A 27136-nucleotide genomic window follows, 5' to 3' on the forward strand; every position below is an offset into this window, starting at 1 on the left:
CCTCCTGTCAGGCTTCCTTCGCCTTCATGGGAATTGAATGTGGTGCTGTCCAGTTTGATGAAGGAGCCTTTTGAACCCATTCATAAGGCTTCGTTGCAGCACCTGTCCTGGAAGGCGGCGTTCCTCGTGGCCATTACATCGGCCCGCAGGGTGAGTGAAATTCAGGCGTTGTGTTGTAATGAACCTTATACTGTATTTCATGCTGCTAAGGTTGTTATGCGTACTCACCCTAAATTTCTTCCCAAGGTTATTTCTGACTTTCATGTCAACCAAACTATAACTTTGCCTACGTTTTTTCAGAACCCTTCATCTCCAGCGGAAAGGCCCTTACATTCCCTGGATGTTCGGAGGGTGTTGAAACTTTATCTGGATAAGACTAAAGATATTCGTAGGTCAGACCAATTGTTTATCAATTACGGATCAGTCAGGACGGGTCTTGCGACCTCTAAGCAGTCCATTTCTAGGTGGATTGTGTCCTGCATACAACTATGTTACCAGAAAGCTAATAAGACCTTAGGGGGTAAGCCTAAGGCTCATTCCACCAGGGGCAAAGCTGCCACGACAGCCTTGCTCCGTAATGTACCGATTGCAGAAATTTGCAAGGCCGCCACTTGGAAGTCGGTTCATACCTTTGCTAAGCATTACTGTCTGGACGCTGATGCCAGAGCAGATGCTCAGGTTGGACAGGCTTCACTGCGGAATTTGTTCGCACAATAGTGGTTGGTTTCTTTTCTCCACCGCGCTTTGGTGTGGGGATGGGCTTGCCATTCTATTCACTAGATTATGACTATACACAGAGATCCCCTACTACAGAAGGAGTAGTTTCTTTTCTGTAACTCCATTCTGTAGTAGGGGTATCTCTGTTATAGTCATAAGCGCCCGCCCTCCTCCCCGGTGGAGAGATGTTCATGTAAAGAATGCTACAGGTCGGGCGTGTTACGCCTTCAAAAAGAACTGAAAGTAAGAGAGACCTGTAAGGCATTCTGGGATACTGTGAAGTTCTGGAAAGTTCTCTTAAAGGCACAGTATCCTATTCTAAGCCACATAATGGCAGCCTATGGGGCTTGTCTGTCCATGCCTTCCTCTCTATCTTCCAGAGGGGTTTGTACTGAAGACAAAGGAAATCTGGACAGGCTTTGCTGTTTTTGTGGATTTTTGGTGGAATTTCTAGCTGAAGTACTGGACAGTGTAGCCTTTTATAGGCTGCATTATATGTCTTTAAATTCTCTCTTAAGTGTCTGTGCAGTTCTGCATTTTTTCGACACTTTAGAGATTATTTTTGATTGCTCCGGGGTCCACGCACATGGGCGGGACTATTCACTAGATTATGACTATAACAGAGATACCCCTACTACAGAACTGGAGTTACAGAAAAGAAACTACTCCTTGTGGGGGATGCCAAAGCTGGTTTAAGCCACTATTCGCCAAGCTGCTTTTGAGGTACTTGGCTGCTGGTGAGGCTGAGTGTTGCTCGAACTCCTTCCATTCAATAATGGAGAAAACACGTTACATGTACAATTTGGCTCTCCCGCATAGACACCCCTCATAGTCACATGCAACCTTCCCTACTCCCCATGGGGGCTCACTACTTCGAATACTTCTTTCATTCTTTTTAGTACACTCACGCTTGAAATCTGAGGTGTGTTGGCCCTGCAGACTGAAGAGGGTTTCATGGGCTGTGCTCAGATTTGCGCATTTTTGGTTCTTATAAAACAATATGAATTGATAACCATTGTCACTTGATCTGGCCATTGTTTTCAATGCTTCATTACACACTACTTATAATTGCATTGATGAAGTATTAGAGAAATTTCGGTTGGACAACCATCTCAATAAGGCTGATGCAGCCAGCCATTGAAAGTAGCAGTTTAATCCATCTAGCTATAAGGTGTTCCAGTTTGCAGATGGCCTGACTGTAATTGAGCGAAATTCTTTCTTCAGAGTTGGTGCTGACTCAGATCTCCAGGTATTTTATAGGGGATATACAATATCCAATAACACCATTCGAACAGGTATTCTTTCACAAATTTGTGACATTGGAAAGATCGCAGATTTACTCCAATATATAGTAATAGTAGATATTTCCCGAACTTTGAGGAATTCCTGAAGTATTTGATTAAGTCCCTCCCACTTTTTCTTCAAAAGAAAAAAAATTATACTCCAATTTTATTGGGTTTTTAACTAACAAAAATTAGAAACAACAGTTCATGTTAATCGGGCACCCTTGCTTGACACGGACAATTCTGAATATCTCGTGCCACCTGCCCTTACAATACTGATAGATGCACATTTACAGTCAAACAGAGAGTCAAGATTTGTTACTACTCATATCCCTGCCTTGCCTAATAGTTCCAGCAGCCCCAACCATTTGCCCCACACTCGTTTGTACTTAGCTGAACATCCATTTCGAGCTCTATATTCTAGTTGTTCCTGCGCAGTGCACCAATCTAAGCCTTTCCTCCATTGGGTGATTGTGAGGGCGAGGGGGCTCTTCCGTCTAGTCGCTATGTCCCTTTTTGACACCACAATGGCCGTACCCAGGAAATGCTTTATCTGCCCTGGAGCCTCCTATACCCTCCAGGATGCCCAGGACTCCACTCACTTCACCAACCACCTACACCCAGTATTTCAATATGGGGCACAGAACCAGGTCATATGGTAAAAGTCAGCAGGCTCCTCCGTACATCGTGGGCATCCTGGAGTTAGTAGAACATCCCGCTCGGTATAACCTGGCAGGGGTGAGATACGTGCAATAGAGATAGTAGAGTTTGATCAGTGTCAGTCTAGCTGAGGTGATAACCCCCCTGGGGGGTGGGCATAAGGGTGTGCCTCTAGTCTTCATCCTCCATAAGTCCCAGCCATCATCCTATCGGGTCTGCAAGTGATCAAATGTGGTGGGGGAATTATTAATGATGGATTTATATATTTGGCTGACTCCTCCCTTTCCCAGTTCCCCCATAAGGATTTTAGCTTTTAACAACTCTGGAAGTGTGGTGCCCCTTGGTATCTGTGTCATAAGCACGTGTTAAAGCGGCAGGTATTTGTAAAATTGCTTAGTGTTAAGGGAGTATGTGTGTTGCAGGTCCTGATATGTTCGGAGTTGGCCTCCCTTCCAGACATCTCCGATATGGGTGATACCCGTAAGGTCTCATTTCTGAAATCCCTCCAACCGTGCCACTTCTCCCACCCACTTACCCTGCAACAAGGGTGTATGCAATGTAATTCTAGCCTCCCAGCGGTTATATCGGAGCAGGGAGCACCAAGCTAGGATGACTGATCTGGTGACAGCAGGATATGGTGGGGGATTGGTGAGCCATAAAGAATTGCTTGGATCTGCGAGAAACCCAGCTACTAAAGCTTTAGTTGGTATGCCGGGTCTGCCCATCCTCCAGAAAACCAATCATTGATCACTAATAGACTTGTGGCTATATAATAGAGGAAGAGGTTGGTAATGCCCATTCTCCCATCATATGGAGCTTTTTGGGAGTGGGTCAGTGCGAATTGTGATCTTGAGTTCCCCCCAGAGGAACGAGATTGATGTTCTGTCCAGGGCGCGTAATCCATACCGCAGCAGATGGAGAGGTATATTCTGCAGTATGTATAGGAATCGGGGGGAGTATCATCACCTTATACAGTGCAATTTTCCCCATCGGATTAAAGGGAGAGTTTGCCCCTTCTGCAGGTCTTCCTTGGACCTTTTAAGCAGTAGGGCAAGGCTAAGGGACCAGGTTAGTTCTGGGTGGATTGTTACCCAGGTAGTGAAAGCTGAGACGTTTGATTGGAAGGTTATTTTGCCACTTAGCGCATTCCCAGGAAATGTGTAGCGGGACCAGGGTGGATTTGGCTGAAGTTTCCCAAAAGAGTTCAGGATTTGCATGCATCAGGGGCCCATACGAGCGTGATCTGCCAGGAATAGTAGTATGTCATCCACATGCAGGACAATACGTTCTTCGTGGGATGAGCTCCATTGCCATCCCTGGATTTGAGCGTCACATCTGATGAGTCTGGCCAAAGGTTCTATAGCTAGTGTAAAAAGTAAGGGGGAGAGGGGAACAACCCAGCCTCATTCCGCAGCTTATGCAGCGTTCTTCTGACAAAACGCCATTGGCCAGGAACCCGGGCCGAAGGATTGGAGTAGAACACCTTCAAAAGTCTTCTGAAGTACAGGCCGAAGCCAGCACTGATCAGTATGGCTTCCAGGTGGTTGCGCCAGTCCACCGTGTCAAAGGCCTTCTCTCGAAGTCTATCAACAATATGGCCAAGTACGGTGGAAGGCGATGATGGGGTGCCAAGGCCACATGCAAACATCTCCGGCAATATCCCGTACTACGGCGGGGCATGAACCGGCATTGATCAGGGTGTATTAGGGTCGAGGTTACCCTCTTAAGGCGGGTCACGAGAATTGTGGCATGAGGTTTTACTTTGGGATTGATACGTGAAATCGGGCGGTAGGCCGTGCACGAAGTAGAGGGAGGGGCTGTGTTGGAAATAACCATGATGGTCGCCACATCAATGTCTCACTGAAAGCTTCCCTTCTCCGCTGCCTCCGTATATAATGCCTGTAGGTGTGTCAGAAACTCTCTGAATGCTAAATAATACTCTGCTGGCTAGCCATTGCGGCCTGGAGCTTTACCCGTAGCCAGCATCTTGATGGCCTGGCTAATCTCCTGCGCGAGGGGCTGATCCAGCAACTGACTGACTATCTGTCTCGGACAGTCTCGGGAGTCCCAGTATTTCTATTGTATAGTGTGATGTCTGTACATATAGAGAGAGAGGTATTTTAATAAATCACACGGCATGTTGCAAATAGTGCTGCCGGAGTTAGAGAGCTCAAAGCACTATTGCATAGAATATTGGGGATAAGGGACATTCCTCTCTAGTTCCGTAAGCTCTGGATATGGGCTCAGATATTCTACCATTCAGGACGAGATTGCATCTGGCAATGTATAAAGGAGTTTGACTAAGGCCATAAATGGTTTGGGCATGCCCATTCGACCCATCACCTCCATGAGATGGTGCCATTCGATTGAGTTAAAGGTTTTTAGGTGTCTAAATAGGCCACCATTGCACTTTCCTCCTGGTCTGTTTGGTGCAGTATAGCAAATGGTGTGCGTAGGTTGGGGGTGGTGGATCTGCCCGGAACAAATCCTGCTTTGTTTAGCAGTAGCAATTCTGGTAGCATTCGGTTTGCAATGACCTTAGCCGGGATTTTTTACAGTGTAGTTCAAATTAATAACGGGTCTGTATGATTCACAGCTAGCTGCCGGTTTGGAAGGTTTTAGTAGTTATCAGGATTGCTTCACGCATGAGATGGCCAGTGTCTAAGGCCTCTGCAAATCCCTCCAGCAGATGTGGCGTCAGTAGTACGGCATATGTCTTATACACTCCTATGGAAGCCCATCAGACCCAGGGGCCCTACTAATAGGGTGTTTATTAATTGTTTAATCGATTTCACGCTCAATAATGGGGCAGGTCTGCATACTTGCATTAAATGAAGATGGTATAAAGTGTGAGTCAAATAGGCAATTGTCTAGTCAGGTCAGTTCAAATAACTTTATTCGATTCTTCAGAATCATAAAAGTTTACATGTATACATAATAAAAACACTTACGGAGTTTGCACATGTTCCCTTCCATAAATCTAAGTATACCAATAGAAATGAATCAACTTTAAAATCATCATACCCTTCCCCAGCAAAATTGATACATTTGACTATTTCTTAGTAGTGCCTAGAATAAATATAAAATTTCGATTCCTTTCACAATTCATAGCGTTTTCTGATTGAAAATGCATTTCTTTTTTTTTTTTTAAACAAATTTGATTTGTCCAAACACACATATAATGCATAGCTCCGACATCCGGAGTCTTCTGCATACATTAATGGAACAACAATAGCCTCTCAGACTTTTTCAGAAAAAAAAACGAAAACACCCACCCCTCCCGCCCCCACACCCCGTTTGCGCTATTGTCACTACTGAGTTACAATAGAATATCTGAGAAAGACATGCCAAGCCCACCGAAACACCCCATAGTCATTGCCGAGGACCCATCAGTCAAGTCGGCTGGAGGGCGGCCCTCTTCGGCAGAGGATCCAAGTCCAGCCCACGGTAGTCGGCCACAGCTTCCAGATTTTAAAGTGCTTACGGGGGCACCCCCGGGCTAGGAGTATAGGCTGCTCAAGACCCATGCAGAAGTCTATGCTGTTCCTCCAAGCGGCCAACCGTGGGGCCTGGGGCGCCTTCCAAGCTTTGACAATGTCTCGTTTGGCCAACGTGAGACCTAACAGTAACAAAGCTTGTACCGGTTGCCCCCAATCCCCTCCATAACATCCAACAAGGTCAACTTCGGGACACAGGGAATCTCCCAGGCCAACACCTCAGATAGACACCTGAAAACCTAGTTCCTGAATCTATGCAGCACCGAGCACCCCAAATAGTGTGCAGAAGTGTACCCTATTCGGTGCCGCACCGGAGACAGTGGGGGGAGCTAATCATACCTGCTCTCCATAAGCGCTCTCGGGTGAAGTAGGTGCGGTGAAAGTATTTAAATTGTAACAGTCGCAGGCGCGTGGAGATTGCTGCCTCTCTTGGGCTCGCCAGCCTTCTACCCAGTCCTCTTCCTCTAAGTCCCCCACATCCCCCTCCCACGCGGTCTTAAGTCTATGCAAGTCGGAGGAGCAGTGGTGTACCAATGTCTGATAAATACGTGAGATATTCTTGTCTGGCAGTTCCCCCATGAACAGTTTAGCCTCTAACGGACTAAACTCGGGAAGTTGCTCTAGGTCTATCCGGTATGGCGTCAGTGCGTGTCTAAATTGAAGGTATTTAAAAAACTGGGAGCGGGGCATCCCAAATTCGTCTTGTAAGTTCTGAAAGGACTTCAGGGCGCAGCCCAGCATCACATCGCCTAGGGAGGAGATGCCAATCGCATCCCACCCCCTGAAGCCCAATATTGCGTCTCTGTGAGGCAAACTACCATTGCGCCAGAGAGGAGTTTCCTGAGTAAGCACGTTCCACCATCCCATTCTGCGCAACGCCTGCCTCCAAACGTGGAATATTACCTGCGTGGCAGAGGGAAGGCTCCTCCGAAGCGGTGCAGAGTACAGCAGTGTATGCATGGACGCCGAGCCCATAAAGTGCCGCTCGACTGCGTGGACTGGGTCTCCCCTATCTCCATACCACCATTCGTTTAAGACAAACAGGTGCTCTGCTTGATAATTGATTGAAAATGCATTTCTAATCAAACTAAGCACTACACTTGAAATTGCAGCCGTAGATCATGCCCTTGGGTAGTCAAAGCTCTCCTGATAGGAACAGGGCCAAATAGCTTTCAGTATAGGCTTAATAAAGCGTGCTCTAGGGTCTGTATAAAGTGAACAAAACAGCATGAAGTGCATTGTACTCTGGCCAGATTATTACAGGTTCAGGGGGCTAGTCTCTCACACCAGCCAACTTGTTTAGGATCGGCCACTAAAAAGTGCAATTTGCCCAACCGAAATCTAGTCATCAAAAAACTCGATTGTACATGCAAAGCAAAAGACAGATAAAATTGCTGGTGGCTTAACGCCCCACCATCTAACATTCCCCGGTCCTGGTTAGACATACTTAATTCAATACAGTATGTATTTTCATGTTAGATTGGATGGTGTCTGGATTATTGTAATATTTATCTAGGCCAATTTTATAAAAGGTATCCTTAACATAACGTAGCCAAGGGAGTGACATTGCGTTATCCAAATTCATACAATCTTTAAAGATACTCCTAGAGAAAGTCAAATCTTCTGAGGATTAGATTTTCCCCCCATAAAATAAGTGGTGCAATATTGATCCTGTCTTTCACATATTCAAGGCCCACCTCAGAATGACAAAATACTGTTGAAGAGCTATTAGGGATCATTAATAATCTTTTTTAAATTGTGTTCTCTAAAACCTGAATCTGATAACTGTTATGGTAACCCCATACTCCGGACCCATAGGTAGCTACCGATAAGCATTTTGACTTGTATAGAGTTATCATTTCTGCTACCGGCTTGTGTCCTAATTTACGAGCGAAACAAAACAGCCCCTCTGTTAATCTACTGGTCTGTTGTGACCTTATCATGACAAGCTCATCCCAATTCAATTTATTATTAAAAACATTGCCTTGATAAGTAAAATTGGGCACCTTCTCAATAGTTTTTCCCTTCACAATAAATTTCCTAGTTTTTCTTTTTTTTTTTCGGACCGCCGACCATAATAAAGGATTTACTGAAGTTTATTTTAAGGTCCAATTCTATAGCAGCCTGCATCGGAGGAAGGGGAAGTAAACAGAATAAGGATAAAACGGGGGGTTACATTGAAGATAATATGAATTAATTTGAGTGGTGGACATGTGAGTCTGTTAGTTCGATTGAAAAGGATAATAGAGGTAAATAAGAGGGAAGAGTCTATAAAGTGTTTTTGGGAGAACATAGTAGTAGAAGGAGGCTTGGACTGAGTAAAAGAGAGATGAAAAAAAAGAGTGCTGGTGAAATAAAATATTTTTTAAAGATCACACAATTAAAGCTAGGAAGCTGGGATTTATCAAGGCTTTCTGGTCTCACTTTGTACAAATCAGCCAGTTAATGGGGTATCTGTCTCTTATCTTATGATAGGGCTTTGTTTTTACCTCCTAGTGTATTTTTTCTGCAGTTTTATAAAGTGCAAACTTAACTGTAAGGCGGAGCGCTTTACATTAGCGCCAGTTTAATTACATAAGGTCACATGCATTGTTTATAGGCATTAGGAGATTAAGTGATTTGCCCAGAATCACAGGATGTTAAGCCGATGCCGAGGCAGGAACCTGGTTCACCAGTTCTAGTTTCAGCATCTCTAGATTTAACGCCACATCCTTGGTAGAGGGAGAAGGAGGCAGCCAGAACCCACATGAAAGCTCTGGGCACCAGGTTCCAACAGGCCTTCGAGCTGAGCCATAGCCAGACTCCAGTCTCGAGCCTGGCTTGAGATTTCAGTGGCTCGCCCACATTTACTGGAAATTATCCTGCTGTGAGGAGTGCGACTGCACAAAGGCTGTCTTCAGAACAGCCTGGAAAGGCACCAAAAAGAAAAAGTAAACGGCCCTGTGTATCTAAAATATGATCATGCTTACCTGTGCACATAATGTTTGAAACATTAATTCAGTTTCTAAATTGAGGTTTGCAAGAGCACATGCTATCTCAAGTTTGAAATCATGTTTATATGTGCATACACTGCCATAAATTTAAATTAATGTTCATGGCTACTTTTGCCATCTGTATCTTCCTCCTGCTCAGCAGTGGCGTCTCCTTCGCTAAGACTGAAGAGCGTTACTGCTTTTCAGGAGTGTAAAAAGGAAAAATAAAAATAATAACACAGTGCCATTATCATTTTATTTTTCCCTGCTGATGGAGTTTTGCAGGGCTGCGCTACTCTGCGTACAGAGCAGGGGGAAGAGCGGTGGGCACTCTTGGGCTGACCAAACAGTCATGCGCACTTAGCATGTTCTCCACCAGGCTGTACCTTGGTGGAGAACCTACACAGGCTTATAGTCCCTGTCTGAGCACCGAACCATGGCACTCGGACCAATTGGCTTAGGGAAACCTGAGTGCTTCCTTCTTCCATCCCGGCCGGACTCGGCTGGAAGAGGCGCGGAGGAGAGACGTGGTGATGAGGTAGGTTTTTTTTTTCTACACCACCCAGCCCTGTCACCCGCGATCCGTGCCAGCCACAACTGCTGCTCCGTGCTACTTTCTAACCAGTTAAGTAATGTATGCAGCACATTAAAAAAAACACAATCGCTTAGTGGCGCTACATCACATGAGCTGACTGTCCAGGCATTTTTTATAATTACAGTCGTTTTGGAGAGGAGCCTGAAGAATAGGTTTTTATTAAGGGCATATCCTTGGATGTTTGTTCGTAAGTTCAGTATTGTACCTTCACACCAGAAATAGTTTATTTAAAATCCGAAATGAAAAGTATGTATGAACTTTTGAGAGCTGGTTAATTGGACGTCTATAAAAGCAATAATTTTAAAATGCTACTCAGTGTGTAAAAGTGTGCGTGCGGAGAATGCATGACCCCAGTTAATCCACCCATCTCCTTAACTCCTCTTTGCGGTGGGCACAGATGGGCAAGTACCCTCTTTACCTACCAAACTTGGTTTCTTCTGCCAGTCACCCTTTGAAGTCTGCTGACATATGCATATTGTGGGACTTGTTGACCAATGGCATCCTACGTGAATATAATGTTTGCTCTTAATTCGGGCTCTCTGTGTGGTACAAACTTTTAAATACTTGTCTAAATTCACTTTTTTCCTAACCTTCAGGAACTACCATCAGTAATGGGTCGGAAAAAGCCTCTGCATAAACCTGAGCGCCCCTCTGCTAAGGGCAAAGATGCTAGACATAAGCGTACGCCAAGATGCCTGGAAACTTTTACTGAAGAAGTTCACGATGCCTTACTGGGTAAGAAGTGCTCAATGCAGAAATCGCTTTGCCTATCGGAAATAAATGGTTTAATAACAATATCTGAAATGCTCTTGGTCAGTAAGAAGTGTTGGTAGTTCCTGTTCCTAAAGGTTTTTGATACCATGCAGTGTGTGACATCTACCGCTAATCCTGACTCTTCAACCACAGATTGCATTATGGGATCTTTCAACTCAAACCTACAGGGGTAAAGTCCATCTACAAGCCCCACAATGTGTCTAGTGCTTTTGGCTAAAAAGTGATACAAGCTGACATCTAAACACAGCACAGGGATCTTTGACGGTCCTTTTCATACAAAGTTATCTCTGCAAAATCAAAAACAGATCAACTTGAGAAAACCGAAACAAATAGAAACATATATAGCTTAGAGTCTTTAAATTTACAGTAATTATACTAAAATAATGCTGTTTTTTCTTATTTGTAGTCCTTAGCATTTTCGCTTGTAAGATACAAAAGCGTTCCTCGCTCTGAAAATTCTTAATGGCCATAACCGATGAGGTGATGGAGAAATGGATTTGTGGAACTGAATCAGACATCTTTTTAAAATGACCAAGTCTGTGACTTTCATAATGCCATTTAAATATGACCTACAGACAAAGGACGTTTTTCAATATAGAGATTAACTGTACCTTTAGCCTGAACACAAATTGAACTATAATTGCCTGCTATACTAATGTATGACAAACAAAAAACACAATATGATCTATAAATTTATGGGAAACAAAAATCACAGCATATATTTTGCTCAGTTACAGACCAAGCATATGCTTTGGACCTGTATTTAACTTAGTGTAAAAATCATTATATCTTAGAGTAGGCAAAAATGTCTAAATAACAAACTATTTCATACTTTTAGATTGAAGCCTACTGAAGTACAAAAGTAGCTGTAATATCTTGTTGAAATCAGTTTTGAATGATTTCAGATTTCTGTTTCATGACTGCTGTTGGGTGAGCGACAGGGTATCAGTTTTTGTCTGAATTGACTTAAGTTTTCTTTCCTCCTGATTACATCTTGTCGGAGTTGGCAAGGCGGGTGTAAAAATGTTAATGCTGGTTTTGTGCTGTATTTGACAGCCGTCGTTAACAGAGATGGAACAGATGAAGCAGATTCCCCACCATTTAAGTTTCCTTGTCCTCTGGCCATGTGGGAGCTCGGTCACTGTGACCCAAAGAGGTGCACAGGAAGAAAGCTGGCGCGCAAAGGCCTTGTGAGGAATCTTCGAATTAGCCAACGTTTTAATGGGCTCATTCTGAGTCCCATGGGTTCCCAGTATGTTTCTCCTGCTGACAGGTATGTATGCCTTTTTAAGGTTCCTTCTATGAACGAATGCCTTTTCTTAGACTGTATTGATGGCTGAAATCCCATAATTTATTTGATTACCTTATATATCACAAAGTTGACTCCTCTTAGATTTGTTTTGTGTTTTCCTTTATGTATGTTACTGTGGTTAGACTCTTCCTTGACCTCAGCACTGGTCTCCAGGAGGAATTAAAGCAAACTTTTTACACTTCACACTTTTGAGCATTGTTTCTCGTAAGCCTAGATAGGATTCGACCTCTGACATAGAGGGATTTAGGTATATTGTTGTGCCTTATTTAAAAGCATTAATACGATTCATGTTTCCTCGGTGTGCAATGCTTTCTTCTGTTAACTAGAATTTACTCTTGGTTCTATACTTTACTGTCTTTTTTTACTGTTTTTGCAAGGGCTCTCGGGTGCAAACTGCTTACGGACTGCCCCCTTACCACACTTGGATGTGCATTCAAAGCAGCCCTTCTCTAAAAAAAAACAGTTCTTCTTAAAGCAAAAGAAAAATCGTTCAAAGATGGCCGCAACACATGCACATGTATGTGTGGTGACTATCTCTAAATGATTTTGTTTGGTGATTAAGAAAAATCCTTTCAAGATGGCAGCTGCACCTGCATGCATACCTGCATTGTCCCTCTAAAGGAATACATGAAAACATTGGTGGAACCAGTAGATTTCACTGGGCGTGACCTATTGCCTTTCTCGACAATTGTTTTCCACTGTGCCCTTTGTTAAATAAATTCATGTCACATTACCAATTTAAACACGGCATGCACTGCTCCTAGGTTCACCCACTTTGAAGATTGAGAGATAAGTGAACAAATAGACGCAAGGTTTCGAATGGGAAAAGCTAAGATTTCCAACTCCTATTAAGCTTCCAAGTAGTCCTATTTATAATAAAAGTCACTTGTACTGTAAAATAAATGTAAAAGGTAATTTTTAAAAACAAAAAGATCATGTAGGAGAAATAGTGTTTCAGAACTGGTATTCTGTAAAACACGTTTTTTAATAAAATCAGATTCAACCTCTCGAGCGGCACTATATCCAAGCCCCTTTTGTGTCTCTAAGTTTATTTGGTAATAGCTTCGAACAGGGACTCAAGATTTAAAAAGTCATCCCACAGCTGTCAGAACCTCTTGCAGAGGACCACGGGGCAAGCAGGAGCTACTGGGCCCAACTGTGGGGGTTGTGGCCATTTACTCCTTTTTGCCAAAGGCCTGGTCTTCTGTGGGCTCTGAGTAACTAGGCCAAGTACTATCCCCTTCAGCACTTGACTCAACGCGGATCAAGTATTCTAAGGCTCTTCTGTCGAAAGTAGGTGCAAGATATGCGAGGACTCGTAAGGCGGAATACCTTCAATGACCCCAACAGAGTGATTGTCCAGTCCAATGCTCATTTTTTCTTTTTAAAGCACTATGCATTACATATGGTAAACACCGCACACTAAGTAATCCACACAATAGTCTCACAAGACTAGCGATCAAGCACTTGTCAAGGCAAAACTCCCCCTAAACTGTGTATCCTCTCGCTTCCAACCTCATCCTCAGGAAATATTCTGCATCATTGGTGGATTGTAGGAGCTGACCCCACACTAGCGATGTGTACCAGTCTGGCTTTTTAAAGTTTTTTTTAGCTGTGCGGACAGTCAATCGTTGAGCTCCAACAAGTCCCATATGTGCCTTTGGCCCTGCTTCCACCTTACCCCAACCATGGCTTTCAGAAGATTCCAGCTGCTTGGGTACTTCCCTGCCCAGCACATCACACTGAGCAGCTCGCACTGCACCCTTCCCGTGGTCGGCGGATCAGCATGCTGGTAAATCGATGAAGAAGCAGTGTTCCTGCAGGCAACATTTGGGTTTGTTCCTGAGCCCTTCTGCTGTTCACAGAGGCACTTCCGACATGGCGACGAGCCCATTGGTCTTAATGTCCCCTTCTGGCTTATGAGTGTCACAGATATGGGTGAAGTCACGATCAGGTCGGATCCTCTGGGCGACTGGCCTAACAGTTTATTTGGTAATAGCTTCGAACAGGGACTCAAGATTTAAAAAGTCATCCCACAGCTGTCAGAACCTCTTGCAGAGGACCACGGTGCAAGCAGGAGCTACTGGGCCCAACTGTGGGGGTTGTGGCCATTTACTCCTTTTTGCCAAAGGCCTGGCCTTCTGTGGGCTCTGAGTAACTAGGCCAAGTACTATCCCCTTCAGCACTTGACTCAACGCGGATCAAGTATTCTAAGGCTCTTCTGTCGAAGGTAGGTGCAAGATATGCGAGGACTCGTAAGGCGGAATACCTTCAATGACCCCAACAGAGTGATTGTCCAGTCCAATGCTCATTTTTTCTTTTTAAAGCACTATGCATTACATATGGTAAACACCGCACACTAAGTAATCCACACAATAGTCTCACAAGACTAGCGATCAAGCACTTGTCAAGGCAAAACTCCCCCCAAACTGTGTATCCTCTCGCTTCCAACCTCATCCTCAGGAAATATTCTGCATCATTGGTGGATTGTAGGAGCTGACCCCACACTAGCGATGTGTACCAGTCTGGCTTTTGCCTTTTTAAAGTTTTTTTTAGCTGTGCGGACAGTCAATCGTTGAGCTCCAACAAGTCCCATATGGGCCTTTGGCCCTGCTTCCACCTTACCCCAACCATGGCTTTCAGAAGATTCCAGCTGCTTGGGTACTTCCCTGCCCAGCGCATCACACTGAGCAGCTCTCACTGCACCCTTCCCGTGGTCGGCGGATCAGCATGCTGGTAAATCGATGAAGAAGCAGTGTTCCTGCAGGCAACATTTGGGTTTGTTCCTGATCCCTTCTGCTGTTCACAGAGGCACTTCCGACATGGCGACGAGCCCATTGGTCTTAATGTCCCCTTCTGGCTTATGAGTGTCACAGATATGGGTGAAGTCACGATCAGGTCGGATCCTCTGGGCGACTGGCCTAACAGTTTATTTGGTAATAGCTTCGAACAGGGACTCAAGATTTAAAAAGTCATCCCACAGCTGTCAGAACCTCTTGCAGAGGACCACGGGGCAAGCAGGAGCTACTGGGCCCAACTGTGGGGGTTGTGGCCATTTACTCCTTTTTGCCAAAGGCCTGGCCTTCTGTGGGCTCTGAGTAACTAGGCCAAGTACTATCCCCTTCAGCACTTGACTCAACGCGGATCAAGTATTCTAAGGCTCTTCTGTCGAAGGTAGGTGCAAGATATGCGAGGACTCGTAAGGCGGAATACCTTCAATGACCCCAACAGAGTGATTGTCCAGTCCAATGCTCATTTTTTCTTTTTAAAGCACTATGCATTACATATGGTAAACACCGCACACTAAGTAATCCACACAATAGTCTCACAAGACTAGCGATCAAGCACTTGTCAAGGCAAAACTCCCCCCAAACTGTGTATCCTCTCGCTTCCAACCTCATCCTCAGGAAATATTCTGCATCATTGGTGGATTGTAGGAGCTGACCCCACACTAGCGATGTGTACCAGTCTGGCTTTTGCCTTTTTAAAGTTTTTTTTAGCTGTGCGGACAGTCAATCGTTGAGCTCCAACAAGTCCCATATGGGCCTTTGGCCCTGCTTCCACCTTACCCCAACCATGGCTTTCAGAAGATTCCAGCTGCTTGGGTACTTCCCTGCCCAGCGCATCACACTGAGCAGCTCTCACTGCACCCTTCCCGTGGTCGGCGGATCAGCATGCTGGTAAATCGATGAAGAAGCAGTGTTCCTGCAGGCAACATTTGGGTTTGTTCCTGATCCCTTCTGCTGTTCACAGAGGCACTTCCGACATGGCGACGAGCCCATTGGTCTTAATGTCCCCTTCTGGCTTATGAGTGTCACAGATATGGGTGAAGTCACGATCAGGTCGGATCCTCTGGGCGACTGGCCTAACAGTCGCGGTGGCCCCCTATTAGAAAACAGGGTGCCACAGACTCTGATGATGGCCCCTTTCCCAGATGGGAGACTGGCAGACCTTGGTCCCAAGTCCTGGTTCCAACACCATGAAGTCTTGGTGTTCATCCGTTTCCTGATGATGCGGTGCTGTTCAACAAAGTTTGGAGCACATGTTCCCATCTCTATAGTCCAAAAACATGTGAATCTGAAAGAAACACGTTAGTGTTAGATTCCTTACCTTAGAATATCCCCAGGCGTCAGTCTGGATCCGGAAACTTTTGCGTAGCAGTACCCCTGCGCGTCGGTAGACGTCGTCTGCAGGCGTCCCCTGCGGCTCCGCGTCCGTCGTCGGCGTCGTGCGCCGTGATGACGTCGCTGGAGTATATAGACGCCGCCTCCGCGCGCTGACGTCAGTTCTTCTTTTTTCCGCGCCAGTGGACGCAGATCTGAAGAGCAGTACTCCGGTCTTTGACCAAGTTTTTCGATTGTTTTTTCTCTTATTGTGCCTGATAGGATGCCTGGGTTCAAGAATTGCGATGACTGTGAGCGCACGATGTCGGTCACGGACCATCACCACCTCTGTCTCCGGTGTCTGGGCCCCGACCACGACGTGGACTCCTGTGTCGACTGCCGGGCCCTCACCAACAAGGCTAGGCGGGAGCGGTCCCGCAAGCTACTGGAGCTCCGGGTGTCGGCCCCACGTCGGGACCGGGAGCGGTCCCGGTCCGGCCGGAGGTCGAGAGAGCGTTCGAGGGAGCGGTCGCGGAGCCGCGCCGAGCGTTCCGGAAGTCAACACCACTCGTCAGGCTCGTCAGGTAGGAAGCACAAGAAGTCGGGGGGTCGTCATCGTACCCCCGACTCCCCCCGACGCTCGCGCGATGCGGCCGGGGGCTCGGGTGACCCCAACCCCGCGGCTCCGCGAGAGTCGCCGGCGCGGCCTGCCTCATACCCTCCGGTCCCTGGGCATGGCGCGACGCCTGAGGAGATCGAGGCGTTCCTCATGGCCATGAGGGCGCTCGCTTCTCCGACGGGGCCTACGGCGCCTTCGGGCCCAGTGCTACCGTCTGGGGGCCCTGGCGGTTCGGGTGTCCCTGCCTCGGCTCCGTCGGGTGCTCCGGCCCCGGCGCCGCCGACGGCTCCGACCCCGGCGCCGCAAGGGCCTTCGGGATCGGCGCCGGCTGGTCTTCCGGCCTCCCCGGCGCCGTTGCCATCGGGGTTACCCCCGACGCCGCCCCCGCGCGGCGCCGGTTCTCCAGTGCCGGCTCCGGCCGGCGGTGGGGTTCCGGCGCCGGCTCCGGGCGGCGCCGTCCCCTTACCTTCTCCGACGCCGGACGCAGCGCCGGACGGGCGTCGCTCGACGCCGGTCCCGGCGCCGATGGGGCCCATGAACCCCGAGGAGCCGGTCTTCATCGTTGACTCCGAATACGGAGAGGATGAGGAGTACGGTGAAGGTTGGGAGGGGTCCGAGGACCCTCTGTCACGCGAGTGCCAGTATGACCCGGACTGGACAGGTGACTTGGGGGATGCCAGTGGTTTGGACGACTCTCCTAACCCTGGTTTGATCTCTCCTCCTTCCGTGGCATCGGTGGAGGGAGCTGCCTATTCTGTGGTGCTGATGAGGGCTGCCAAGGCCTTACACCTTGAGCTCCCCGTCGCGGCCGTGAGGCCTAACATCCTCACCGAGGTCTTCAAACCGCAGTCATGCCCACAGGAGCCACTACTGCCGTTTAATGAAGCCTTGTCAGACGTTCTGTTGGGCACGTGGTCCAGGCCCGCTTCAGGTGCGCCTGTTGATCGGAACGTGGCCAGGCGCCACCGTCCTTGTCCGGACGACCCCAAGTACCTGTCTACCCACCCCACTCCTGAGAGTCTGGTGATCCAGGCCTCGACCTCCCAGTCCGCATTCCCGTCGGCCCTGCCCGACCGGGAATCCAAGAGGTATGACCAGTTTGGCAAAAAGGTCTTCTCGTCCATTAGTTTGGGCCTGCGGTCTTGCAACACCGCTTGCCTCTTGGGCCGCTACACCCACTCTGTGTGGGATACGGTCGCGGAACTGCTGCCAGAATGCCCCATGGAGGTGCGGGCAAAACTCGGTCAAGCTGTGGCTGAGGGCCGGATGCAGCGAAATATTCAATACGGTGTGGTCTTGATACGACCGACTCGCTGGGCAGAGCTATGTCGACGACGGTGGCGATTCGTCGCCACGCCTGGCTGAGATCCGCCAATTTTTCGGCTGATGTCCAGAATACATTGATGGACATGCCGTTTGATGGCTGTCACCTGTTCGGTGACAAGGCGGACCACGCGCTGGAACGCTTCAAGGACTCCAGGGTCACGGCCAAGTCCTTGGGTCTCTCGACCCAGCGTCAGCAAACGGGTTCGTTTCGTCCCTTTCATGGCCAAGGAAGGGGCGCCCCCACACGTGCTGCCAGCCACGCGCCGCAACAATCCTTCCAACGCGGTGGCGGCCGTGGTAACCGCCGTGGTGGCGGTCGGGGACAACGGCGGGGTCAGACCACACCTTCCCCCGCAGCATCTACCCCAAAATCCTCCTAGTCCGTGCTTTCGGCCCCATGTGACGCCAGTGGGTGGCAGGGTTCGCCATCACCACGCTCACTGGCGCGCGATCACTTCGGACAGGTGGGTGCTGCAAATCGTCCGAAGGGGCTACTCCCTCCCCTTCGAGACCTCTTCTCCAGCCATGCCACCGCAGAACCACCGTGTGTCGGGGGATCACATGACACTTCTGCAGGAGGAAGTTACGGCCCTCTTGGCCAAGGGGGCCATCGAGCGCGTTCCTGGGCCAGAAGTAGGGCATGGTTGCTATTCCCACTACTTTCTGGTGCCCAAGAAGGACAAGGGGGGCCTACGTCCTATCTTGGATCTAAGGAACGTCAACGGCTTCCTCAGGAAGGAGAAGTTCAAGATGTTGACGTTAGCTCAGGTCTTGGCTGCTCTAGACCCACAAGACTGGATGGTAGCGTTGGACTTGCAGGACGCCTATTTTCACATCCCCGTCCTGCCGGCCCACCGGCGTTACCTGCGGTTCACGGTAGGCCTGGAGCACTTTCAGTTTATCGTGCTCCCCTTCGGCCTTACCAGCGCCCCACGGGTGTTCACAAAGGTGATGGCGGTGGTCGCAGCCCATCTGCGCAGGTTGGGGGTTTCAGTCTTCCCCTACCTAGACGATTGGTTGTTGAAGGCGGGCTCGCCCCAAACAGTCGTCCACCACCTTCAGATGACGGCAGACCTCTTGCACGACCTGGGGTTCTCCATCAACGTGCCGAAATCACACCTGTGTCCCTCTCAAAAGCTCCTTTTCATCGGAGCGGTTCTGGACTCGGCGCAGTTTCGGGTTTATCCTCCGGAACGGCGGGTTCGGGATATTCAGGCTTTGATTCCCATCTTTCAGCCGCTATCCCGAGTCTCGGTCAGGTTGACGCTGCGGCTGCTGGGACTGATGGCTTCCTGCATCCTTCTGGTGCATCACGCCAGGTGGCGGATGCGGGCTCTGCAGTGGGACCTGAAGTTTCAGTGGGCCCAGCATCAGGGCAACTTGTCCGACCACGTCTTGATCTCGGAGGGCACTGCGAGACAACTGCAGTGGTGGCTTACGGACCGCGATTGGGTCAGGGGCAGGTCCCTCTCCCTTCCCCAACCGGAGCACGTTGTCGTGACGGACGCGTCCCTCCAGGGCTGGGGTGGCCACTTGGGAGAGGCAGAGATCAGAGGCATCTGGTCTCCGGCGGAGTCCCGGCTCCATATCAACCTGTTGGAGCTGCGGGCGATTCGTCTGGCACTGAAGGCATTCCTCCCCTTTGTCAACGGGAGTGTAGTGCAGGTGTTCACCGACAACACCACCGCCATGTGGTACTGCAACAAACAGGGCGGAGTGGGGTCGTGGACCCTTTGCCAGGAGGCTCTGCGCCTCTGGCAATGGCTGGAACGTCAGGGCGTGACTCTGACGGTTCAACACCTGGCAGGTTCTCTGAACTCCAGGGCGGACGAACTCAGCCGTCGGTGCTCGATGGATCACGAATGGCGTCTGAACTCGGACGTGGCGCAAGGCATCTTTCTGCAATGGGGAGAGCCTTGGTTAGATCTATTCGCCACAGAAGAGAACGCGCAATGTCATCAGTTCTGCGCGTTGGAGTTTCCAAGACGGCACTCGCACGGCGACGCCTTTCGGCGCGAGTGGAGTTGCGGTCTGTTATACGCCTTTCCGCCTATACCACTTCAGCACTCTGGGCAGAAGAAGATCAGGCGCGACCGGGCCCAAGTTATCCTTGTGGCTCCGGACTGGGCTCGAAGGTACTGGTATCCCGAGCTACTCAGCATGTCAGTCGGTCCCCCGATCCGCCTGCCTCTTCAGGAGGACCTTCTGTCGCAGCAGCAGGGGACGGTCCTCCACCCGAACCTGTCCAGTCTCCACCTCCATGCTTGGAGATTGAGCGGCGGCAGTTGAGGCCATTTGACTTGCCTCCTGAAGTCTGTGATGTTATTCTGGCAGCCAGGCGTCCCTCCACTAAGTCGGTATACGCCTGTCGGTGGAACAGATTTGTGGCATGGTGCACAGCAAAGGCTGTGGATCCTCTCTCTGCCCCTCTTTCGGAGGTTCTTCTGTTTCTTCTTTCTCTTGCCCAGCAGGGCTCTGCTCTGGGCACTATCAAGGGCTACCTTTCTGCCCTTTCAGCCTTTTTGAGGCTTCCTGATCAGCCTTCTTTGTTCAAATCCCCGATTGTAACTCGGTTCTTAAAAGGCATCACTCACATGTTTCCACCTGTTCCGTTTGTGATGCCTCAGTGGGATTTGAACCTGGTTCTGACCTTCCTGATGTGTGCTCCCTTTGAGCCCCTTCATTCTTGTCCTCTCCGTCTACTGACTTTAAAGACGGCTTTCCTGGTTGCCATCACCTCTGCCAGGAGAGTGAGTGAGCTCCAGGCTCTTTCTGTCCAACCTCATTTCCTGTCCATTCATCCTGATAAGGTGGTTCTGAGGACTAGACCTTCTTTCCTGCCCAAGGTTGTTTCGGCCTTTCACATCAGGCAGTCCATCACCCTCCCTTCCTTCTTCCCGCCTCCGCATCCTTCAAAGGATGAAGAGCGGCTCCACCGTCTGGACCCAAAACGTGCGCTTTCATTCTACATGGATCGCACACGCCAGTTCCGGGTGGATGACCAACTGTTTGTTGGCTACGTGGGTGCGAAGAAGGGACGGGCGGTTTGTAAGCGAACCATCTCTCGATGGGTCGTCCTCTGCATCAAAGCGTGCTACTCTTTGGCTCGGAAAGAGCCTCCTGTTGGGCTGAGGGCCCATTCCACTCGGGCCACGGCGGCTACTACTGCCCTGGGCCGGGGAGTCCCCTTGCAGGACATTTGCCAAGCGGCTACGTGGGCCTCGCTGCACACCTTTGCGAGGCACTACTGCCTGGACAGTCAAGTCCGGAGGGATGGCTTCTTTGGCCGTTCTGTCCTCCAGGACTTTCTGGTGTAGTTTTGTATTGGTTCGCAGACCCACCACCGGGGTTGGTATTGCTGGGGTATGTATTCTAAGGTAAGGAATCTAACACTAACGTGTTTCTTTCAGATGAACAAGTTACTTACCTTCGGTAACGATATATCTGTAAGAAACATTAGTTAGTGTTAGATTCCTTACCGAACCCACCCATCCTCCCCGTTCTGCGAGCTGATACCTAGGGTTAAGGTCATCCCTTTCAGGGCCCTAGTTTTTACATGGCACCAGTGTTGGTTCTCTCATGGCTCTGCGTCTCCTGGCGCGGAAAAGCTGTGTGCAAAGAACTGACGTCAGCGCGCGGAGGCGGCGTCTATATACTCCAGCGACGTCATCACGGCGCACGACGCCGACGACGGACGCGGAGCCGGAGGGGACGCCTGCAGACGACGCCTACCGACGCGCAGGGGTACTGCTACGCAAAAGTTTCCGGATCCAGACTGACGCCTGGGGATATTCTAAGGGAAGGAATCTAACACTAACTAATGTTTCTTACAGATATATCGTTACCGAAGGTAAATAACTTGTTCTTTAGTGTCTCACCTTTGAAATTCGTGTTGGGGTGTCAGCTCCTTAAAGTGCTGTGTCCCCTATACTGCCATACAGCTTCATCAAAAGATCTCTGAAAAAGAGACCCTTCGGGGGACCCGTAGGGCATTGCAGCGCCGGCCCGACGAGGAGCAAAAGCCCAATGATGAAGTATGACATCCTTCGGGGTGAGTGAGGGCATCAAGATGAGGACACACTGCCCCCCACAATTAGAGTAGCACACAACGAGAGTACCTCTGACATTCCTTCTTTCTCTCTCTACTTAGGAACAGTGACTTCCTTTTGGTATGAGGACAGATGTGTGACTTTGCCCAATTTACTTTAAACCCAGAGATCACTGCAAAATGAAAAAGACGTGCAAGAAGTGTCAGATCCACATTTGCATCTCAGACGTATAACAGTATATCGTCAGCATAGGAGACACCACATGAATTTAACCTCTAACGAGTATACCCCAGTGTACGCCGAGGAGCTGAAGACAAGCCGCCAGTGGCTTCATTGCCATGGCAAATAGCAGCAGGGAAAGAGGACATCCCTGACGGGTGCCTCTGCCCATGGGCAAGGAGGTGGAGATGCATTTTCCTATTTTTTTTACCCGGTCAGAAGGACTGGAGTACAGTTTCTGGATCCACCTATGCCAGTGTGGGCCTGATCCGAAAAGCCGTAGCACTTTGTACATTTAGTCCCAATGAATGTAATTAAAAGCATTCTCTAGGTCCAGTGCAATATATGCAGGTGTTGGGTAGACATTTACTTCCTTAACGTGCCACAATCTATTAAGATTAAGGGAAGCATTGTGTCCCATGGCAAAACCTGCCTGACCCTCATGGATTAGATCAGGGAGTTCTGTCAAAAAGCTTCCAGCTAAAATCTTGGCAAGAATTTTATAGTCAATGTTCAGAATTGGCAGAGTGCGATAATAGGCCATATCAGAAGGATCTTTATGTGGTTTCAGCAATGTGGCTATGAGCGCTTCAGTAAGGGTAGGCAGGAGGGTGCCTGCAGTGAATATCGCTTTGTAGAGGGCTTCCAGCCTAGGCACCAGGGACTGTTCTATAAAGGTAAAAAATCACCCGATAGGCCGTCGGTACCAGGAATGTTCCCTCACGGAAGATCCTTTAGCATAGACTTGATCTCTTGCGAACTACTAAGGGTATCTAACAAGCGTTGAGCCTCTGGAGAAACACGATTAAGGTGGATAGGGGCTGCAATCTCTTCTAAAAGTGCAGCTGGTGCACCTTTATAACAAGCTATACTAATCATAGTAGGCTCTGGTAATGGGTGCTTGCATGCAAGCTGTAGCCCCGATATTTGGGGAATATAGAGAGGGGTGGTCTAGGCGACTAGGTTTATCCCCTTAATTGTGAATTTCAGCTGAGAGTTTGTAGACAATCAAAGTATTTGGATAAAGCTGTGCTTAAATCATTGGTTCTAACAGGAGCGGATAAAACAGTGCATTCCAGCTCAAGTAGAGAAGCCTCCATAGCTGCTACTTCCCTGGCAAGGGTCCGCCTAATGCCCACTGTGGTTTTTATGCAGAAAACTCCTCATGACTATTTTAAAGGTTTCCCACTCCATCATGAAGGATGAGGCGGTCCCTTCATTTTCTTGGGAAAAAAGTGGTGATATGGTCAGTGATCATATGACGGAATAATACATTCTCCATTATAGGGGTCTGCAATTGCCAAGTGGGGATTGGAGCAAGCAAAGGCCCTAGTTAATTGCTAATTTTAAGTGGTTATGATCGGATAGGTCCCTGGAATAATAGGACACTGAGATGGCCAGGCTGTGCAGTGATTATGAACAGACAACGTAATCAAGGCAGCGTGTGTTTGGGGAGTAGAAAGAAACTTTGCAATGGGTTGGACAATGGATATGAATTGTCTTCTAGGATCCACTGCACTAGCGACTTCTGAATGTGTGTCACAGTAAGCCGCGCAGTGGTGTAGTAGTAGAGGAGTGGATCTCTCGAAATCTGTGTCTAGGATCCTATTAAAGTCACCGCCCAAGATCCAGGGAGTAACTGGCCTATTTGCAAGTAATGTAGAGAGGTGAGCCCAAAAGTGAAGCTGATCAGTGTGTGAAGCATATATCACCCCTAGGTCATGCGTATTAAGATTGTCTCTGCAATATGGCTTATCCTGAAACCATTGTCTGCTACTTGGATAGTGCCTACCACCCCAACATATGGACATCATTCTCTTCGCCGTTAACAAAACTATTACACAAAACTTACGTTTAGTGGATCGCAACCCTGTTACTAGTCCTAGCAAACGTATTCGAGGTGTGCATTTTATTCCCGTTCTCAGCATATCACTCAACATCTGTTATATCTTCCCAGTATAGCGAAATGTTAGGGCACGTCCACGCCAAAAGCATCAAGTCGGCATTGTCTGTATTACATCTTTGGCATCGAGCGTCGGGTCGAAGCCCACATTTATTCAGTTTTAATGGAGTGTGGTAGGTTTGATGTAGATATTTATAATGTGTAATGCCTAGGTTTCCATTTGGAGTGAGCATATCGGTTAGCACGCAGCATGTAGTCCATTCTTTTTCCTGAAAGTTGTGGGTCTAGTATTTTGTTCCATCTATCTAGTGCTTTAGTGTTTGCGCTGTTTATATCTGCTTGTAGGAGAAGATGTCCTTTAGTGGCAAGATGTATATTATGGGGATTCGTAATAATCATTTGCAATGCCTGTACCACAGGTGGTTCAGCAGGAAAAAAAGTGAATCATAGTTAAATGGGTAATTTTGTAACTGCTGGAAATAACGTGCTTAAGGAAAGACTAGTGGAACTCCTATTAAGTCTCATTTTAGGAGAAGGGATCCCATTAAAGCATTTGTTTATTGTGGTGCACAGAGTTCTTCTGGAGAAAAGCACAGTTGTTCATGAATTCAGTGAAAATTCACAGGATTAGAAACTAGCATTAAAAGTAACCTAACACTATGCTACTGCTTGTTAAGTGTGAAATATAAATGCCTGTGCAAAGTGAAATTTAAAGAAACTTCTTTGGAAGCAACACAATGAATTCCTATTATGCTGGGCTGGCTTGATTCAACCAAAAACTATATATGTTAAATGTTTAAATAAGATTGTGCCTACTATTACCTTATGATGTCTCATCTTCCCAGAATTCATAGAGCCCAGGAAAATATCTTTCAAACTTCACTTCAAACCAGAAAACCATTTAGTATTACGTAATTCAAACATCTTTTTTAATCGCAGAGATTTTTTGAAGTGCTTCACAACTGTAACGCATGATGAATATTTGTACGGTTTTAAATGAAAACCTTTTAACAAATAAAGGTTTATTGAAATGTTTTAAAAATAATGAAAAATATCTATCAGTCTGTTATTTAATGAAGACAACATGTTCCAGTTATGAGGTGTAACAAACTTTTTTTGATTGTGCAAAATCGACCCGTTGACAGCAAATAGAGCTAGAATTGCAGCTGCATTCTGATGCTCAGGGTGCAAATCCATGCCCAGGAGTTTTAGGAAAATCAGTGGAGAGAGAAACATGTTTTGCTGGGAACTCTGGAAGATGGAAAAGCTTTCCTGGTCTAGAATATATTGCAAATGTAGTCCTATTGTGCAAAGCGAAATCTTTTTTGATGTCATGCCTAGTTCCTAGAGTACGATTTGACAATGAAGAAACAACACCCTTCCCTTTCTTTCAGACAGATTGTTGCTGACAGCGGGGTAGCGGTTATTGACTGTTCATGGGCTAAACTCGCGGAGACTCCATTTGCTAAAATGAGAGGCAGTCACCTGCGACTGCTGCCTTACCTAGTCGCTGCTAACCCTATAAACTATGGACGTCCGAGCAAGCTGTCTTGTGTGGAAGCCTATGCTGCTACTTTCTGCATTGTTGGTAAGCACACCTTGGAATGGTATCTGTCTGCTCTTGCCTGAGTCCCATTTTTCACCTGGCCATTGGTAATCTGTACATCTCTGAAACAGGCAGGTTTTATGCTCAATTTGAACTTGCCTGGTCTGCTTTTTCACATTTTGTTGACCGACTGACTTTCCAAGTGTTTGAAAGACAAGAGGCTATACTTTCTTATATTTACCATCTGGCAGAAACAGAAACAATTTTGGTTTTCTAATTTTATGATAAAAAGATAACTCCCCAGATGGTTTCGGCTCTTAATTGTGAAAAATAATTGCCCTGTTGAAAAGATTATTTGTAACACAACATTTTCTTTATTGTCCCATCACAGTGATGCTACTCCAGGTAGCTGTAATGGTGGATAGTTGCTGCTATTGATGGTTCTGTATTAAACTTCCTAATACTTATTTTGTTGTTTGTTCTAACTATCACTAGGTTTTACAAGGTTTGATGTAAAAGTGCAGCTTATTGCATATTTTTCGTGAAATTGTTTGCTTTTTATAGACATAGATACAGACATTTCGGACCTCTGGTTATGGAGAAGCTGTTAAAGCACTTTCACAGCACATGATTTTCCTTGTGATACTTGGTAACCATTTTGTGTAATTTAAATGCCATGTTTGAATTTTGGTAAAATACACAGAAACCTTGCAGTGATGAAAAAAACATTTACATTTTTAAGATTTATTTCACATAAAACATTCTTAAAATCTAGCTGAAAAACATCAGATAGTAATCCTATATTCGTTACAGAGACAATAAAAAGGGTACAATTCTTATACATCGCACTAGTCGTAAGTCAGACCATCTCTTTCTCATATCCCAGGCATATCAAACCTATTTGAGTAGGGTGTTTCACATGTTTGATAGCATAATCTTGAGAGATTGTTTCATCCAATCCATTTATAGCTCTCAGCCGTTTGCATCTTATAGCAGCATAACAGACTAAAACATTACTTTTGTTCTTAACCACAATGACAAATGGGTGCTGGCACAGTTCCTCATTTATAAACAAAAGTAATATTAACCCCTCCCCTGCTGGTGACGGAGGAACCACTCCGTCATCTGCCGTGGTCGCGCTGTGCTGATGACGGAGCGGTTCTGTCACGGCCCGCTCGGCACGCCTGCGCGGATTCCGCGCCTGTGCTGAGCGTTCTATTGAGCGGGCGGGGCCGTGACGGAACCGCTCCGTCATGATCACAGCGCAACCGCGGCTGGTGACGGAGCGGTTCCGTCACCAGCATGCGCCCGCCGCCCCGCCCCCTTAGCGTTGCGGCGGAATAGCCGCCACAGTGAAGGGGTTAAATAAACTAAAAGCACGCAGGTCAGTTCACTCATAAGACTTCTGTCTGCCTACACAAGTTTTATGTTTCAAATAATCTTACCCCAGTATAAACTGAAACAATAAAACAAAATCTGTCACTTCCTTTTTGTCTCCGGAAGATCCCTAACAAGAACTCCAGATCGCCTAGCTATTATAGCAGATCTGACCATACCCCCA

The 27136-nt window shown here is 47.5% G+C and overlaps 1 protein-coding gene across 7 annotated transcripts in view; it reads left to right on the plus strand.

Moving 5' to 3' along the window:
* Window positions 1–27136, plus strand: part of TSR3 (TSR3 ribosome maturation factor) — a 97607-nt gene that overhangs the window by 39744 nt on the left and 30727 nt on the right. For all 7 annotated transcript variants that reach the window (XM_086940575.1, XM_086940577.1, XM_086940576.1 and 4 more), the window contains 3 exons: window positions 10321–10459; window positions 11555–11771; window positions 25424–25617. In XM_086940575.1, coding sequence (XP_086796701.1) covers window positions 10336–10459; window positions 11555–11771; window positions 25424–25617 — 535 coding nt within the window. In that variant the 5' untranslated portion in view covers window positions 10321–10335. The remainder of the gene's footprint in view (window positions 1–10320; window positions 10460–11554; window positions 11772–25423; window positions 25618–27136) is intronic.

This window comes from Lissotriton vulgaris, chromosome 10, assembly GCF_964263255.1.
Source record: "Lissotriton vulgaris chromosome 10, aLisVul1.2, whole genome shotgun sequence".
Taxonomy (NCBI): domain Eukaryota; kingdom Metazoa; phylum Chordata; class Amphibia; order Caudata; family Salamandridae; genus Lissotriton; species Lissotriton vulgaris.